The sequence below is a fragment of the Halichoerus grypus genome, chromosome 1, assembly GCF_964656455.1.
Source record: "Halichoerus grypus chromosome 1, mHalGry1.hap1.1, whole genome shotgun sequence".
Classification (NCBI taxonomy): Eukaryota; Metazoa; Chordata; class Mammalia; order Carnivora; family Phocidae; genus Halichoerus; species Halichoerus grypus.
In genome coordinates this window covers 66,751,499-66,770,547 of record NC_135712.1, presented here as the reverse complement: position 1 = coordinate 66,770,547, position 19,049 = coordinate 66,751,499, and the positions used below count along the sequence as shown (strand labels likewise).

General features: G+C 41.0%; 1 protein-coding gene across 2 annotated transcripts in view; it reads left to right on the top strand.

Annotated features, from left to right (window-relative positions):
* The window catches only part of HSPBAP1 (HSPB1 associated protein 1), a 60,459-nt gene that overhangs the window by 35,296 nt on the left and 6,114 nt on the right, over nucleotides 1-19,049 (top strand). For both annotated transcript variants that reach the window (XM_036107391.2, XM_036107393.2), the window contains 3 exons: nucleotides 6,847-6,983; nucleotides 11,146-11,317; nucleotides 14,456-14,539. In XM_036107391.2, coding sequence (XP_035963284.1) covers nucleotides 6,847-6,983; nucleotides 11,146-11,317; nucleotides 14,456-14,539 — 393 coding nt within the window. The remainder of the gene's footprint in view (nucleotides 1-6,846; nucleotides 6,984-11,145; nucleotides 11,318-14,455; nucleotides 14,540-19,049) is intronic.

The following is a 19,049-nucleotide window of genomic DNA, read 5'->3' as shown; positions in this document are numbered from 1 at the left end:
ACACTAGAAGACATAATGAAGTAGTCAAATCAGGTATGTGATTAAGTAGACCACCTCTAAAACCATATGCCATCTTTTCGAATGGATACCACATTCCATTTACTCCAGAAACCAGGGCCAACCCTGATGCACACTGTGGTCTGCGATGTTCCTTTTCTGATATTGCAGACTGTGAGGGAGCCTGGTAAGTTCTAGGTGAGGCTGTCCCAAATGACTGTTGTCAGTTGCTGTGTGTTAGAATTGTTTAGACTTGGGACTGGCTTGGGATGACCAAGGAATCCCAGGACCATACCTACCAGATCTATATTTGCCCAAGAAAAAAAAATTCCAGAGTAAAACAGAGTAATAAGTGTGCCAGCCAGAAAGAAAACAAAAAAATACCAAAGGTCAGGAAAGATAAAAGTGGAAACTAGATTTAAGCTCTGGTATGTGCTGTGGACTCAGCCAGTTGCTGGAGCTAGTGAGGTATGTAAGTAGTGAAAAGACAGAAGATGACTATAAAATGTGAGTGGTTATTCATTATACAAATGCCTGTTTTCCAGGTACTGTGCTAGGCTAGAGAGTCGCAGACAGCCCTGGCCCCCTTTCCTCAGGGAGCTCATATTCTAATGGAGAAGACAGACAAATGCATCTAACCAGTAATGGCCAGTTGTCCTAAGTGTTATGAAGTAAACAAAAATGGGCCCAAATCAAGAACAACAGGAGAGGGACTTACTTTACATAGGGTAGGTTGGGAAGCTTTCTCTAAGGAGATGATATTTAAGCTGATTCCTAAGAAATGAGAAGCTAGCTATGTGAAAGGAGGGTCAGGAGCTTTCTAAGCAGAGTGAATAGCATATGCAAAGCCTTTGAAGAAGGGAAAATGTGCCTTTTTGGTGGGGGGAGAGGGAAGAAGAAGAAGGCCATTATGACTGAAGCCTGGCTGATGAGATGCAGAGGGTTAGAACGTGTCAGAAAGGTGAGAGGGGCCTGGTCATACAGGCCCACAACTGAGGGCATTTGGACCTAATTCTAAGTTCAAAGCAAGGGAGTGATAGGTCTTAACATTTTAAAAAAGATTGCTTTTGTTGTGGTGAGGAGAATAGGTCAGAGGCAAAAAGAGTCAAAGTTCTTTGGGAGGGAGAGACCAAGAGAGAATGATGAGGTTGCATAAGGGGGAATAGAAGCATTTGAAGAAGTGACATTTACATTGGGTCTTCAAAGAGAAATATGAACTGGGGTGTGCGAGAGCTGCGAGAAGACCAGTCGGGCAGAGGGAACAGCAGGAGTAAAGGCAGGGAGAGGTGTGTGTGGTCCATACCAGGAAAGCTGTAGAGGTGGTGTAGTAGGGGTCTCCTTCCAGACCCTGCGTCCCCTTCACTGTTCTGTGGGTAATTACCTTCACACATAATTTTTAAAAACAATTAAACTGCCCCTGCTATAAAATACAGGAGAAGTTAAGCAGAAATATGTGATTTATTTATTTATTTATTTTTATTTTTTATTTTTTTAAATTTATTTATTTTTTTTTTAAAGATTTTATTTATTCATTTGAGACACAGAGATACAGAGAGAGAGAGAGAGAAAGCATGAGCAGGGAGAGAGGCAGAGGGAGAGGAAGAAGCAGGCTCCTCGCTGAGCCAGGAGCCCGATGTGGGGCTCGATCCCAGGACCCTGGGATCATGACCTGAGCCGAAGGCAGACGCTTAACCATCTGAGCCACCCAGGCGCCCGAAATATGTGATTTAATGTGTAATTAATCAAGCGTGACTATACTGGAAGTCATAATGAACTAATCAGAGGCTTGTACTTACAAGGAAGAGGTTCAATTTTGAAGAATTAAGATAAAATTCCATAGAATATTTCCAAAATTGTATATTTCACATTTTGAAATGAGGCTAAGTGAGTATATTTGTATCTATAGGTGTAGAGTCACCACTATGAGATAATAGAAGCACAGACTGATACTGGCGTATATACTGCTGACCCAGACGCAATGAGTTTCAGTGCTGTTGGTGGTCTGGTTTTCAAAATGGGTAACAACTCCTGGTAAAGCTGCAAAAACACAAAGTACAATCCTCCCTTGACTTATTTAGTAATTATGTTTCGGGAAAACTCAATATGTATTAAAAACATGCCAAAGATCCTTTGATGAAATGGAGTTGGAATCCTACTCTTAGAGAATTAAAATCAAATTTTTTAGCGGTATGAAAACTGTGCAAGATACAGAACCTTTCTTCGTTGTGTTGAGCTCATCCCTGACCTCTATCCACTGAGTACCAGTAGCACCCTCCTCCCACTTGTTATGACAGACAAGAGTCTGTGCGTGTTTTGTAACAGTACTGCCAAAAGGACAGTTACATCCCTTAGTTTCCACATATAAAAATGGGTAAAATGGATATATCTACCGTCAATCTCATAAGGATTAAAGGAGATAATACACATAAAATGTTAGTATTGGGGTCTGGCCTACTATAAGAATCCAATAACCAGATGGTGGTAACTTGTTAGCAATTGAAAATATGGGTCTAGTCATAAAGGGGAGAGACTCTGTTAGGACTCGAGATAAGGCTTGGGAGTCATGTAGACAAGTTGATTTAAACATTGTAAAATGCCAGACAGAAACGAAATAAGATTCAGTTTAAGAGGGATAAATGTAGGATCCCATGGCTTTTTCCTACAATCTATTAATAAGTCAAGGCTGAAGAGATATGGCTAGTATGGCTAGACCACAGTTCATAAGAAAAAGGCAGGCAAGCCAAGATTAGCCATGGTATAATTCAGTTGCTTAAACTGTCTGATGGTACATGAATGGTATAATGTCCGGGTCATGGAATGCTGCAGTCCCATAGACAGGGTTTCATGTAGGCTGTGTCTAGGGTTGGGGAGTCAGGCTTAAGAGAGCTGTTGACAAAGGTAGTTGAGAAGATAGCAACTGGAGGGAAAAGTTAATGCTACTGAGTTTAGGTATAAAAAAAAGAAAAGGCATGATAGTTTTTCAGATAATTTAAAGACAGCAGTTTTTGGCAGAAGAGAAAGTAAACTTGTCTGTAGAAAGCAAATCTACAACCTTCTTCTGTGAGTTACACGAAAGCAAATATTTTGTAGCGAGCAGTTGTTAAAAAAATTCAACCAAGTAAATTCGAAGACTTGATTGGCTTTATTAAACAAATCAGGCAGCGTCCCATCTAGCAAGTAGAGGAGAGCTACAAAATGGAAGGTTTTTATAGGGAGAAGGCTGGGGCAAGAAGTTATTAGCAAAGGTAAAAAAAGGATTGATTCAGGTAAGATCACCTTCCCTTAGTGGAAAGGGCATGGGGTTTTATCAAGCATATTACCTCAGCTTCCTTTGGGTGTGGGTGTGGGGGTGGGGATGGAGAAGGAGACGGCCCATGTGACAGATTACCTCGTTGGTGCTGACCAGAAAATTCCTGACCCACTAGTTAAGACTACGTTTCTGGGAGAGGTTGAACTGCAATTAAGTTAAATATTAAGCCCTAGTTTGGTGACATGGCCTAGCATAAGTGACTCCATCCTTGGTCTGCAGTTTTCTTTTTAACACAGTCAACCAGACACTTGATTGTTCTTTTCAGCGATGGTGTCAAATAGAATTTTATGGATATAGATGATTTCTAGACTTTTCCAACTGTTGAGGTGGGTGTGGGAATAGACTCTAGGGTAGATCACCCCACCAATCACCTTTATTAATTTCACTGTTCCCAGCAAGACTCAAGGTAGATTCCTTCTGTGACCACTTTGATTTCAGACATTTGACTGTCTATAAGTAGCTAAACACAATTGGCAAGAAAGCCTCAACTCTCAAGAGTCTGGGGGTGGGGTGAGTAGGGGCACAAAATAGGTACACTAAATGCTATTTTCTGACAAATTTCCTTTTTTTCAGCCTTTGGTTTTCCCAACCAATTTGCAGCTGAATTTTAGGTAGTTTAGGTCACCCTGATCTAATCATTCCAAAATAATTTTTCCTTTTTTGTCTTTGCTGTCAGGAAAGCCTCTTGCCAGTTTCTCATATAACCCTATCCCCCATAGGAAAATCTTCTGTGATTCTTTCTAAAGCAGTGCTCTAGAACAGAGTTTCTCACAGGGGTCAGTCCATTGACTCCCTCAATTTATGTGAAATTGTGTATATGTGTGCATTTCTCTGAGGAGAGGGGTGTTGGCACTCATTAGATTCCTAAAGGAGTGTAAGAATCACTTACACAAGCCTCTTCTTTGGTAAGGCAAATCTCTTTTGTTTCTACATTTCATTCAGCTGCCTTTAGTTAAATTCCAAACTGAGGTGTGGTGGATTGTTCAACAAGGGCCAGAATTAATTGGAAGCCTCTTCTAAGTTCCCTGCTTGGACCAAGAGCCTTTCATTAGTGATTGTAGAGCACCTTCTGCTCACTTCTGTCAGAGCACTTGCCACATGATGTGAGTTGATTTATGGGACCGTCTTCTGTTATTAGATTTGAAGGGTAGCCCTGTGTTGTGTTAGTTTTTGTATTCCGAACACTGAGCATCATACCAAGACCAGAACCATTTACCCATAATAAGCCAACAGATTCTTCTTTCTGTCCCAAGCAACAAATGTTTGAAGCACTTACTCTGAGCCAGGTATTATGTTAGGCATTGGGAATACAGAGGTAAGCTCCCTCCATGGAGCTTATGGACATATCCAGAGGGACATGATCTTTGCCACTCCTTGGAGCAGCTGTGTGTGAGCCATGTGCAAATGCATTTACAATAGCACTGACCTTACAAAAACGCCCCCTTTGTAACAGACATTAGTTTTATGCACATAGTCCACGACTTTCAATACTCAAAACAAAAATGAAAATGCTTTTTCTAGTCTTCCTCAAAACCACCCATTAAATGTCTCTCCAAAATCCTTTCTCTTTGACTACAGCTGTTAATAGTTTGTCTCTAAAAATAGAGAATGTAGATGGAAGATACTGATAAAAGAAGCATCAGCATTTATGCCCAGGTTCTGCACATAGAAGTGTTTTTTGTTTTGTTTTATTTTTTAAAACTCAATAGGAAAAATTCATGATTTAAAAAAACAAATAGGGATGCCTGGGTGGCTCAGTTGGTTAAGTGTCTGCCTTCGGCTCAGGTCATGATCCCAGGATCCTGGGATGGAGCCCTGCATCAGCACGGAGTCAGCTTCTCCCTCTGCCCCCCCACCCCCCGCTCATGTTCTCTCTCTCTCTCTCAAATGAATAAAATCCTTAAAAAAAAAAAAAGAAAAGAAATACAGGGGCACGTGGCTGGCTTAGTCAGAGGAGCAATGACTCTTGATCTTGGGGTCATGAGTTCAAGCCCCACATTGGGTGTAGATATTACTTAAAGAAATAAAACTTAAAGAAAAAAAACATAAATAGAGGCAAACCTCTGTGTCTGGTTCACTAGTATGTTCTTTTTCTTTACTAGCTTATACATACTATAATTTATGGATTTGAGTTTATGTCACACTACATTTATAGTTTTCCAATTTTTATTTAAAAGCAGGAAGCCTGGGCACCTGGGTGGCTCTTTTGGTTAAGCGTCTGCCTTCAGCTCAGGTCATGATCCCAGGGTCCTGGGATCGAGCCCTATATTGGGCTCCTTGCTCAGCATGGAGTCTGCTTCTCCCTCTCCCACTGCCCCTCCCCCTCCCCCTGCTCGTGCTCACTCACTTTCTTTCTCTCTCTCAAATGAATAAATAAAATCTTAAAAAAAAAAAGAAAAACAGGAAGCCCCTTATTCTAAACTAAACAAGAGCAGAACAGTTTGTTGAAAAAGCAAGAGGCTTTGCTGCTACCCCCTGGCCCCTAAGGGGATGCCAGGGATCCTGGTTTGAGAACTGCTGGACTAGATGGTATTTATGGGTCAGTAGTTGACTAGGGCATGATTTGTCCACAGAACCAGGCATAAGGAGAGCCAAGTCAAGAGCGCTGTGCTGTCTCTGTTTTAAAGTTCATTTCACTTAAGGAGTTCATGACTTTGGGGAGCATAGCAAAAGTCATGTATGGATATGTATTTCAGTACTGTATGTATGCAGTCCCTACCTGGAGGCTCTGATTTAGTAGGTGTGAAATAAGACTCCAGCATCTATAGTTTTAAATGACTCCATTAACTTAGGAGAAGGCTTTTTTAATGTCACTAGAGTGTAAAAAGTTAATGCACTAGTTATACCTAGAAATATCTGCACTGCTTAGAGAAAATATGGCTTTCTGGCTTCCTGAGTTGAGCTTCAGAGACATTTTTATTTTTATATTTTCTTACAGCTTTTTAGGTTTTTATTTTAATTCTAGTTAGTTGACATACAGTATAATATTAGTTTCAAGTGTACAATATAGTGGTTCAGTAATTCCATATATCACGGATGCTCATGCAAGTGCATTCCTTAATGAGTTACATTTTAACTTTTAGAATACATGACATAACATTCTACTCCTGTCATCAGAGACGTTTTAAAAAACTTCTGTTTCCATTTCACTAGGGTTCCTGCTACCTGAGTGAAACACTCTTCCTCTAGATATATGCATAATTACGTCTGTTGTTTATTTTCTCCCTCCAACCTCTAAAATGTAAGCTTCGCTTAGGTGGACATATTTGTCTTTCTTATTCACTGATTCATCACAAGCTTCTAGAACCACTCAGTAAATATTTGTTGAATAACTACTAATAGTGAGGTACGTCAGGTATGTTATTGGTTTAAAAGATTTCTTGGATTGCTCTGGAAGCCTAACTTCCTCCATCTATAGCATTTTCTATAAAAGAGTATTCCAAGTACCGAAAAGCAGATGTGCAAATGAAAATGTGTAACCTTACCATACAGCATATTTGGTTGGTTCTTGACAGACTGTAACTTTATTTTCAAAACAGGATGTGATATGGTCTGACTTCGGGTTTCCTGGAAGAAATGGACGGGAAAGTACATTGTGGATCGGCTCCATGGGGGCCCATACGCCCTGTCATCTGGACTCCTATGGTTGCAACTTAGTATTCCAGGTACAAGGAAGGTAATGCACAGGTGCATACATGAGAGAGAGAGAGAAAGTGTGTGTGTGTGTGTGTGTGTGTTGCACAGGAAGAGCAATGAGGATCAGGCAGGTGGTCCCCAAGGTTTAGTCCCAGCTCTACCCTGTCAGCCTGCCTCATGACCAAGACCAATCTGTTAACCTCTGGTTCAATTTCCTCCTTTTTGAAGTAAGGGGAATAGTTCAAATGATGGTTTCCATGTGTGTCTCTCACTCATGATCAGGATTACCTTCAGAAACTTGATCCTAGAGCTCCAGGATTCCACTCCCAGTTCAGCTAGACAGTTGTCTGCTTAGCTGTGTTATGTAAGAGTCTGCATTTGTAGTTTTCAAAATTCTGTTTAAAAGCAGGAAGACCCTTTCTTCAAATCTAAATAAACAAGAGTGGAGCAGTTTGTTGGAAGAAAGAGGCTTTGCTGCTACCTTCAGGCCCCTGAGGAGATGCCAGGGGTCTGGTTTGGGAACCACTGAATGAGATGGTATTTATGGCCCCTTTCAAGTCTAAATTTTAGTCTGTGTCTACATGTAGACACAATGCAGTATTTTATTACTTTAGGTAAGTTCTTCTCCATCTGTCTGTGGACCCTAAGATATATAAGGGTAAGTCAGGAAATACTTTGATAGTCCCTGGTTCCAGGATTTCCATGAGAGTTTACATGTTTCTGCTAGTTGGAGGATGTACTCAGAATGTTATATGTGTAGCCTTCTTTTCTTCCAGTTAGTGATGCTTGAGTCTCCTTTCCTGGCCTTTTGGAACATTTATAGGACAGTACAGAGGGAAAAGCAGAAATGGCCATTTCCTAGTTCTCAGACCCTTTAGACATGACAAGGATTATGAGTGGATCCAAAAGAAACAGTGAATAAGCATGTGAATAGATTTCACACGTGAAGTATTTTGAAAACTATAAAATGGTATAAGACAGTCCACTTCTGGATTCATTAAGTCCTTATTAAAGGGTCTAGGATGTTTCAGGTGCATTATTATGTGTTGTGGATGCCACAGTGAATCAAGTGTCCATGGTCCTTGCCCTTAGGGAGTTAATAGTCTGAATCTTAAACTTGGTAAGAGAGGTATCCTTGTAAGCAGCTGTTTTCCATGTGTTCTGAATTGGGCAAGAAATTCAGTTGGGAAAACATTACCAAAAAATACCTGGGTTCTTTCTGTGACATAAAATTAGTATAGCTTTATTTTAACTTTGTAATAGAGCATATTTTCTGGTCTCATAAAGCTCTGGAATAGTAAAATACCTATTCAGTAAATACTCACGGAGTAGGTACCATGTGTTAGAGTAGGAATGGAGGTGAATGAGTAGGACATGTCTCTGCCCTGAGAGAGTTTATAGTTAGAGTCCAGGCAAGCCCACAGGCAGTGTGATAGAAGGCAGAATGAGCATGCTCTTGAGGAAGGTTTCATAGAGCTGTGGAACTGAAAAGTAGGAGAGATACCATTTCTGCTAGAAAGATTAAGAAAGATTTCAGAGAGGAGCTGCCATTTGTGATGGGCTTTGAAGGATGGGTGAAGGATGGGTCCCAAGACATGGGTGGGAGGAGCAGAGGGACCAGCATGAGCAGAGCCCTAGGAAAGCATGTGGTGTATAGAGAAGGAACCCTGTGAATCGTCCAGTGTAAGTTGTGCATTGCAAACAAAGGGATTAGGCAGGAAAGAGAGGTTGGAGCCAGAAGTTTACTTTCAGGCAAATAACCTCTTATTCTCTTTCAGCATGCAGGACAGTGAAATGTTTTTTGATTAGGGGATGACATGGTGATTGACCACCTTTTCTGATTAATAAAAGAAGGATGCATATGCAGTTGACCCTTGAGTAATGAGGGGATTAGGGGTACTGACCCCCGCACAGTTGAAAGTCTGCATGTAACGTTTGGCTCCGTAAAAACTTAACCACTAATAGCCTACTGTTGACTGGAAGCCTTACCAATAACATAAATAGTTGATTAACACATATTTTGTATGTTATATGTATTATATACTATATTCTTACAGTAAAGTAAGCGAGAGGTTCCTAGGTAGCGTAGTCGGTTGAGCGTCTGACTCTTAGTTTTGGCTTGGGTCATGGTCTCAGGGTCGTGGAATCCAGCCCTGCATCAGACTGTGCTCAGCCTGGAGTCTGCTTGAGATTCTTTCCCTCTCCCTCTCCTTTTGCCCCTCCCCCTGCTCACATGCCCACTCACTCTCTCTCTCAAATAAATAAATAAAATCCTAAAAAAAATAAAGTAAGCTAGAGAAAAGAAAATGTTATTAAGAAGATTATAAGGAAGAGAAAATACATTGACAGTACTGTACCGTATTGGAAAAAACATCTGCACATACGTGGACCCATGCCGTTCAAACCCCATGTTGTTGAAGGGTCGACCGTATGTTACATTTTAAGTGGAGCAAAACAAATTGTATGGGATTGTTATCTTAATGGCTATTCCTGTAGGAATGCAGCCATGAGGCAGAGGTAGGAGCTGGCACCTGAAGAGGTCAGGCGCTCTGTGACCTAGTTCTGGGTCCACCACTAATCACTAACTAGTCCAGTGAATGACACTGAACCAGCACTGGGTCCCTTTTCCCCTACTTTGAAAGTAAAATTAGACTGATGATCTCTTAAGAGTTCTTCCAGCTCTGACATTCTAAACATAGTAAATGCCAAGAATTCTCCCAAACTTGTCATAGCTACAGTGGAATGGAGCAGCTCTATCTCTAAGGCAAAATAAGACTTTAGTATCTACTTCTTAGTTTGAAAATAGCAGCCAACTGAAAGGCACTTAGTGGTCCCACTGTAACTGCAAGGGGTCACTAGAGAGCTTTAAGGCTTTCCTCAGAACTAGTTCTCTCCCTCTCCCAGTCCCTGCCCCTGTCCCTGTCCCTCTCTCTCTCTGCTTCCCCATTGTGTATTTTTGTCTGTGTGTCTTCCTTTTTCAAACACTTCTTCCTTCTTTGCCTCAGATGTCCCCCCTCTATTGACTTGAAGTATGGGTGTGTTCTGGTGTCTTGTGATTTAAGACTTATCGTCTCCATTTTTCAAAGTTTTAAGTGACTGAAACATTTTATAGTTTTCTCTTTTTGAAAATTCGATTATACCACTTTTTAGTTGGGTGGCATCATTTGTGCATTTCTCTTGCTTATGGATTGACTTAACACAGGTTTGACTTAAGGAATTTACAACCCAAACTGGGAGAAGTCTGGAAACTATTTGGTGGATAGCAGTATGGGTGGCTTCTCTGCAGAAGATAAGAATCCAGATATTTGAAAGGGAGGGATTATTCAGGTATCTCTAGAATCAGGGACAGAATCGACTTAGGAGGAGGTAGACTTTGATTTGAGATAAGAAAGAATGATCTGAAGGGGCACCTGCACCCCAGTGTTTATAGCAGCAGTGTCTACAATAGCCAAACTATGGAAGGAGCCCAGATGTCCATTGACAGTTGAATGGATAAAGATGTGGTATATATATATACAATGGAATACTACTTAGCCATCAAAGAAAATGAAATCTTGCCATTTGCAACGATGTGGATGAAACTAGAGGATATTATGGTAAGCGAAATAAGTCAGTCAGAGAAAGACAATTATCATATGATCTCTCTGATATGTGGAATTTAAGAAACAAAACAGAGGATTATAGGGGAAGAAGGGAAAAATAAAATAAAACGAAATTAGAGAGGGAGACAAACTGTAAGAGACTCTTAACCATAGGAAACAAACAGGGTTTCTGGAGGGAAGGTAGGTGGGGGGTTGGGGTAACTGGGTGATGGGCGTTAAGGAGGGCATGTGATGTAATGAGCACTGGGTGTTATATGCAACAGATGAATAACTGTACTCTACATTAGAAACTAATGATACACTGTATGTTAACTAATTGAATTTAAATAAAATAAGTTAAAAAAAAAGAAAGAAAGAATGATCTTAGAAACTGGATCCTGTCCTAGCTTCAGGGCATCAGGAGATATCCACTGGCTGCTGCCTTATCTCCACCAGGTGTCTGCATAGGAGATTCCACTACTGAGAGATGAGCCAGGTGACCACTGAGATTGCTCCTATATTCCTTTATGGGTTGAATGAAAATGAAGATTTAGCTGCTGCCTTCTTAGATGTTTTGTCTCAAGTTCAGAGTACTAACTTGTATCTTATTTTTTTAATTAGGAAAAGATGGCATCTCTTTCCTCCCGAAGACACTCCTTTCCTTTATCCGACAAGAATCCCTTATGAAGAATCTAGTGTGTTCAGTAAAATCAATGTTGTCAATCCTGATTTAAAACGTTTTCCTCAGTTCTGCAAAGCTCGAAGACATATGGTTACACTAAACCCAGGACAGGTAATGGGTGCCTTAAAACATTGATGACCTGTCAGTGCGTGCCCCAGCTATAAATTTTCATGTCCTTATACCACACGCCTCCCCACCAATACAAATGAGAGTGATTTTCTTCCCTGCTGCTCTCTGCTGTTAGAAGGCTTCAGATGCAAACTTCTCAGCTTCACAGGTCATGGAACTATGGGAAGAGGGAATATAGCTCTTTCTACTGGTGAAGAGGAGAATGACTTTGGAGGAAAACAAGAACTCACAGTCATTTTTTTTTAAAGATTTTACTTATTTATTTGAGAGAGAGTGCTAGAGAGCATGAGCCGGTGCGGGGGAGCGGCAGGGGGAGGGAGACAAGCAGACTCCCCACTGAGCAGGGAGCCCAGACACGGCCAGATCCCAGGACCCTGAAATCATGACCTGAGCCAAAGACAGACACTTAACTGACTAAGCCACCCAGGTGCCCCACACAGTCAATTTTTAGTAAGGTTAAGAGAAAGTGTCAAGGCATGGGTACTTGAGCACCTCTGGAACATCTGTTCACAATTAATATCTTTTCAACTATACTAGAACCCAGACACGTAAATGCAGGTGGGAATGCATCTAGGTGGTGGGACGACAAAGGCAGAATGAACTGAGAATGATTTGCGTTAAGCAAGCGTGGATGTTCCTTTTATAAAGGATTGTCTCTGAAACATTTCCAACTGTCCAGTGGAGAAAATCACCTCTACAACATTGGCATTTGCTGTCTGATGTTTTATTAACAATATGAAAGGTTTTCTTAGTCTCTTAAGGAGATTTTATTCCCTCAATCATTCCTCTCCCCCTGCCTGTTTTCCTTCCCTTTCACTGGCCCTTTTCTTGCTTCCTTCACATGTGAGTACTCCAACTCAAATAATTTAACTTGAGCAACTTGCTTCAACCTGTTAGCTGTCACTCCCCAGGCACCTGTCCCGCAGCCTCTGACAAGCCCTCATCTATTTTATATCTCTATAGATTTACCTAATTCGAACATTTCACTCACGTTCAGTCGTACAAGTGGCCTTCTGTGTCCGCCTTCTTTCACATACCGTAATGCTGCAGAGTGTTATCAGGACTTCATTCCTTTTGATGGCTGAATGTATTTATTGTTATGCATATACATTTTGCTTATCCATTCATCAGTTGATAGGCATTTGGGTTGTTTCCACTTTTTGGCTATTATGAAGAATGTTGCCATAGATAGTGGAGTACCAGTTTTTGAGTGAACGTAGTTTTTCAGTTCCCTTGGTTATATACCTAGGAGTGAAATTGCTGGGTCCTGTGGTAACTCTCTGTTTAACTTTTTGAGGAATTGTCCAGCTGTTTTCCATAGCAGCTATGCCATTTTACATTCCCACGAAGGAATGTGTGAAGGTTCTGATTTCTTCACCTCCTCACCAACACTTGTTATTTTCCATTATTCCTATTATTATCATAGCCATTCTAGAGAGTGTGACATGCTTGGTAATTCATTTTTTCTTCTATTTTAATAGCCACATTTGAATATGTGGTTCTGTCTGTTGTATCACTGTTCCTTACATCCTGCTCGTTCTTTAATCTACCAACAACTGGCTCCTTCTCTTACCACTGTACTGAAAGTATCATCTGATGGGACATATATGAACTCCTAATGACTAAATGCAGTAGCCCTTCTTTTTTTTTTTTTTAAAGATTTTATTTATTTATTTGACAGAGAGAGAGACAGCGAGAGCAGGAACACAAGCAGGGGGAGTGGGAGAGGGAGAAGCAGGCTCCCTGCTGAGCAGGGAGCCCGATGTGGGACTCGATCCCAGGACCCTGGGATCATGACCTGAGCCGAAGGCAGACGCTTAACGACTGAGCCACCCAGGCGCCCTGCAGTAGCCCTTCTTAGGGCTCAGTTCTCCTAAAAGGTGCTCTATTCCCAATTCCTAGCTCCCCCTTGCTCATAGCAAGTGCCACCCATTTTCTAAATCTGAGGCCCAAAAGCTTTGGATCATCCCATCTGCTCTGCTCAAACTTCCATAGGTACTAATCTCATACTGAGTCTGGACAATTGCAGTCCTTCTTGACTCTGGCTGTTGGCTTTTGTTTATTATACCTTCCTGTTTAGATCTTAACATTTAATAGTTGGACCACTATAAGGATCTCCTATCCTTCCCAGACTCTCCCATAATGTTGCTATTTTAACCATCCCCCTACTAAAAATTTCTTAGCGGGGCACCTGGGTCATTCAGTCAGTTAAGCATCTGACTCTTGATTTCAGCTCAGGTCGTGAGCTCAGGGTCGTGAGATTGAGCCCTGCATCAGGCTTCACGCTGAGCATGGAGCCTGCTTAAGAGTCTCTCTCTCCCTCTCCCTCTGCCCCCCCTTTCACTCCCTCTCAAAAAAAAAAAAAAAAAAAAAAATTCTTAACTCCTTAATGCTTAAAGAATAAAATGCAGATTCTTTATTTTGAATTCAGGGCCCTCCACTGGCCCTAACCAACTCTCCCACCTTATCTCCCGTTGCCCCGTCTGCAACAGTAAGACCTACCTATTTGCTGTCCCTCAACAGTCCCACCGCCCTTGCTGGCACTACATCTCCCTCCTGGCATGTCCTCATTCTTTGCTCTGTCTACATTCTCTCCTAACCCTGGGTCAGACCACACTTCATCCATACCAGGCTTCCCTGCCCTCCCTGGTTCATGCCTGTGTCTCCCACCTCTGAGGTTCCCTAGCACCAGTGTCTGCTCCTTTGAGTCACCACTTACCCGATGCCCCCTCTCTATGTACTGTTTCTTCATTGGCTCGATTTTACACTGTGAGAAGACAAACTACTTCCTCTGGTTTTACCTGTGCCCTTTCTCAGAATGCATACAACTGTTTTTCAGTGGAAAGGAGGAAAAATTAGAATCTCAGAGTCCTTTACTAAGACTTAGATGCAGGCAGAGCAGGTCCAGGATTAAGGAGAGTAGAAGTTGGAGAAGCTGGCGATATCCTTTGTGGAACATGTGAACTTGTTGGATAAAAAGAAAGGGATTATGAGTTTGTTTTTTTTCTTGTTTCCCTTTCCAACAGCAATATTGCTATAAATTCATATGTATTCCTAGCATTTTCGATTAGAGTCCAATGTGCTATTCTTGTGCTAACTTACTTCTTGTTTGCTTTTCAGGTTCTTTTTGTTCCCAGACACTGGTGGCATTACGTAGAATCCATTGATCCTGTCACTGTCAGTATAAACTCATGGATTGAGCTGGTACTTTTTTTTTTTTTTAATAAATGTAATCCCTGCTTTTAAGATACATATAGCCTGTCTATAAAACTTGTGATTAATTTTAACCAATACTCCAGTACTACTTTGGTTTGATATGTTATAATTTATGTATTCAGTACTCTGTTAATGGGTGTTTAGGTTGGAATTAGGATTTTCAGTGATGCACCATTCTCTTTCCTTTAAGGGCACACCGTGGGCCCTGATGTTGGTGTGCAGGGTCTTCTCCCTTAGCTGGTATTGTTAAGAGAACGGGTCGGGCCTGTCTGGATCTGCTGTGTATGTCCCACGTTGCCAGTCCTGTCCACGCCCAGATGGGCTGGAGATTAACTGCTTCTTGGTTCAGGGCCCTTATTACTAATTGCACAATTCTCAGTCCTGCCTTCTACCTTTTCTCAAAGTAGAGTCTTTGAGTGCTAGAATTTTATCATTTCATTTCTGCCAGGAAATGAAGGAGGCCTTTTCCCTGCAATAGGCTCTGTTTAATCCCGGTTGCTTGCTCTACTTGACAACTAACATGGCTGCCCAGTGAGGCTCAACCCGGGCTTTCATTGCACCTGTGCCTCTTTCACCAGAGGCTTTGATGGCAGAGGTTTTGATGGCATCTCTGCTGTCCTGTACCCAAAGCCTGATTGTATCTCTCCTCTCCCTTTGGCTGCTGCTCCCTCCCCTCGGGCTTTCCTTACCCTTTGGTAATGGGGGGGGCTTTGGCATAGGTGGACCATCAGGGAGACTGTAACAGGAAGCTACACTATCTGGGCTTCAAGAAGACGTGTAGCCCTTGGGGATTAGGTGAGCGGTATGGCGGGAGATCAGTGGACTCAGTTACTCAGTTAGTTACTTAGCTACTGGTAGCATGCTGAATTGTAGTTGGAGCAAATGTCAAGATACAGTCCAGTCCCAGTCCAAAGTCAGGTCTACAGTAGTCCTGATGGTGCTTCGCTTCTCAAGGTAGCTCTTCTCATTGTTACACAGCGGAGCTACCACCTGCCTGCTTGTAACTGTACCCATTATTTCTGAAACTATACCAAATTTTTTTTTTTTTTAATATTTGACGATACCTTCCATGTGTCCCTTTAAACTTTTCTTTCCCAGGCTCAAAACTTCTGGTTTCTTTTTTTTTTTTTTTTAAGATTTTATTTATCTGACAGAGAGAGACGCAGTGAGAGAGGGAACACAAGCAGGGGGAGTGGGGGAGAAGCAGGCTTCCCGCGGAGCAGGGAGCCCGATGCGGGGCTCGATCCCAGGACCCTGGGATCATGACCTGAGCCAAAGGCAGACGCTTAATGACTGAGCCACCCAGGCGCCCCACCTCTGGTTTCTTTAATGATGTTTTTTTATATGACTTTTTTTTTTTCAGACTCTTCACCATTTTGATCATGAACTTTGGAACTATTTAGGTTTAAGTTATAGGTCTGTGCCTTTGTTAGCTGTCAAACCTGGATGGTCAGTTCATCTCATCAACCCTAAGTCTCCTTGCTTGCAGAATAGGGATTATAACTGCACCCACTCCAGTGGTATCTCATCTAGTGCCTGGCACATAAGAAGTGTTTAAAGGCAGAAATTGCTAATGAGGAGGAAGAACTGTTATGTCAAGAGTAGCCCTCTTGTATCATATGATCTCACTGATATGAGGAATTCTTAATCTCAGGAAACAAACTGAGGGTTGCTGGAGTGGTGGCGGGTGGGAGGGATGGGGTGTCTGGGTGATAGACACTGGGGAGGGTATGTGCTATGGTGAGTGCTGTGAATTGTGTAAGACTGATGAATCGCAGACCTGTACCTCTGAAACAAATAATACATTATATGTTAAAAAAAAAAAAAAAGAAGAAGAAGAAGAAGAAGATAGTAGGAAGGGAAAAATGAAGGGGGGGAACTCGGAGGGGGAGACGAACCATGAAAGACTGTGGACTCTGAGAAACAAACTGAGGGTTCTAGAGGGGAGGGGGGTGGGGGGATGGGTTAGCCTGGTGATGGGTATTAAAGAGGGCACGTACTGAATGTAGCACTGGGTGTTATACTCAAACAATGAATCATGGAGCACTACATCAAAAAAAATAAATTAAAAAAAAAAAAAGAGTAGCCCTCTTAATGTATAAATACCAGGAGGCCTCAGTTCATGGAATATAAGGTTTCTACCTCACATGATTTAGATCCTCAATTTCTTCAGTGCTGCTTAGAATATTGCATTAGCTTTTTTAGGAACCTTATCTTGCTTTGGTTTATACTCAGCTTGAGAATATCCCTGCTTTTTTCCACATGGTCAGCTGCCGCGTCAGGTTGCCCTCCATTGTGAAGCTGTAAAGCTGGTCCTTGAAACCCACATCCCACACTTCACAGTCCCCTCTCTTGGCTTTCATCATGTTCATTGGGGTGAGCATTCCAGCTTGCCAAGGTCATTTTGAATTTGATTCTCTTCTGTGTTTTTAGTAAACTCCTTCAAGCGGGCCTGTGCCCTTTTGATATGTCCTCATTTGTCTTGGAATGTATCCTTGCTTTCTAGTACAAGATGATACCCCAGGATTGCCTTGGACTTTCCCTGCTTCCAACTTGGAGGTTGATAATTTCTGCAGGTGGTCATGGTTCCTTTTAGTGGGGAAGGGTATTTAGAAACTGAGATTGGGACTCTAAGGCTGTTGTTCATTGCTATTGGCGTGTTGCTGTTTCCAGACCTATAAATGATAAAGCTAGAATGTGATATAGATAGATAGATAGATAGATAGATAGATAGATATGGATATATTTATGGTTCTAATTCAAGGTTAATATTATAGGTTTTTTCCTTATTTGTTTCTGTATTTTTATTTTTATTTTATTTTATTATTATTATTTTTTAAAGATTTTATTTATTTATTTGACAGAGAGAGACACAGCGTGAGAGGGAACACAAGCAGGGGGAGTGGGAGAGGGAGAAGCAGGCTTCCCGCTGAGCAGGGAGCCCGATGTGGGGCTCGATCCCAGGACCCTGGGATCATGACCTGAGCTGAAGGCAGACGCTTAACGACTGAGCCACCCAGGCACCCCTTATTATTTTTATTTTTATCTCTTCTCTTACACTGAAAATCAGGATCAATCCTAACAGTAACATCTACTTATTTGCTATATTCTCCTATATATGTATATATAGGAGAATATAGCAATATATAAATATTTAAATATTTAATATTAATATTAATTATTTTTTAAAAAATTCATTTTCTTTAAATAAATAAAATTTATCTATTTTAAAAAATTAATTATTTAATTATTAATATTAATTAACAATTAATATTAAATATTATAAATAAATAAATATATATATTTTGGAGGGGAGGGCAGAGAGAGAGAATCTTAAGCAGGCTCCATGCCCAGGGCAGAGCCTGACGCGGGGCTCAATCTCACAACCCTGAGATAATGACCTGAGCCGAAATCAAGAGTTGGACACTTAACTGACTGAGCCACCCATGTGCCCCACCCATATATTTTTTAAGATGTCAAATTTACAATTCCAGAATTCCAATATTATTATTACTAATCATAAAACTTGCAAATAAAGTTTAAGATTTCTTTGTGATCCTTTTTATCATTAGACTATCTCCCACTAAGGGGCTACAAAGTACTGTGTTCAGAAATCATTGTGAAGGGGTTCTTTTCACTTGTGGTTATGTTACTGATTTTAGGTAGGTTTGTTTGTTTTAGTTTGTTTTCAGCATTAGGATTTACTTTTTTTCCTATTTTGACTTCATTTAATATTTTGAACATATAAAACATTTAACTTGTTAAAATGATATTAAAAGTCTCCTTTATATAGAGAAGTCTCCTTTTCATCTCTGTCTCCTCCACTCCATCCCTCTCCCCCACCACCCTCCCCCGACCCCCTACCACCCCACCACAGGGCTCTGTTTTTATTCATTTAGTTTGTCATTCTAGTGTGTCTTCTTTGTAAACATATATGTAAATAATTAAGTAAATAAATAAATATATTTATGTATGACTTTATATGTGAATAAGAATATAAACTTTTATGTATTTGTTTCATATGCTTATTCATACATAGTCATTCATATTTCCTCTCCTTTCTTACACAGAAAGTAATAAACTAGTGTTCTGCACCCTGTTTCTTCACATTACAATACTATTCTGAATTTGACAAATAATAGTACAGAGAAATTTTCACTTTCTTTCCAACAGCTCTGTAGTATCCCACTATATGGGTACCCCATCCTTTATTCCCTGGTTCCCATGTGGATGGATGTTGCATTATTTCTAATCTTTTGTAATTAGAAATAATGCCAGTGAATAATGTTGTGCATATGTTGTTCTGTATTTGCTGGAAGAGTGTCTTTGGGGAAAGTCTTAAAAGTGAGTTCGCTTTAATTTTGTTAGGCTTTGCCAAATTCCACTTCACAGTGATTGTGCCATTTTGCATTTCCATCAGTAGCATATGAGTGTGCTTCTTCCCTCCACAGCCTCACCACCAGGATGTATTGTTGAACTTTTTAGCTTCTGATTTTTG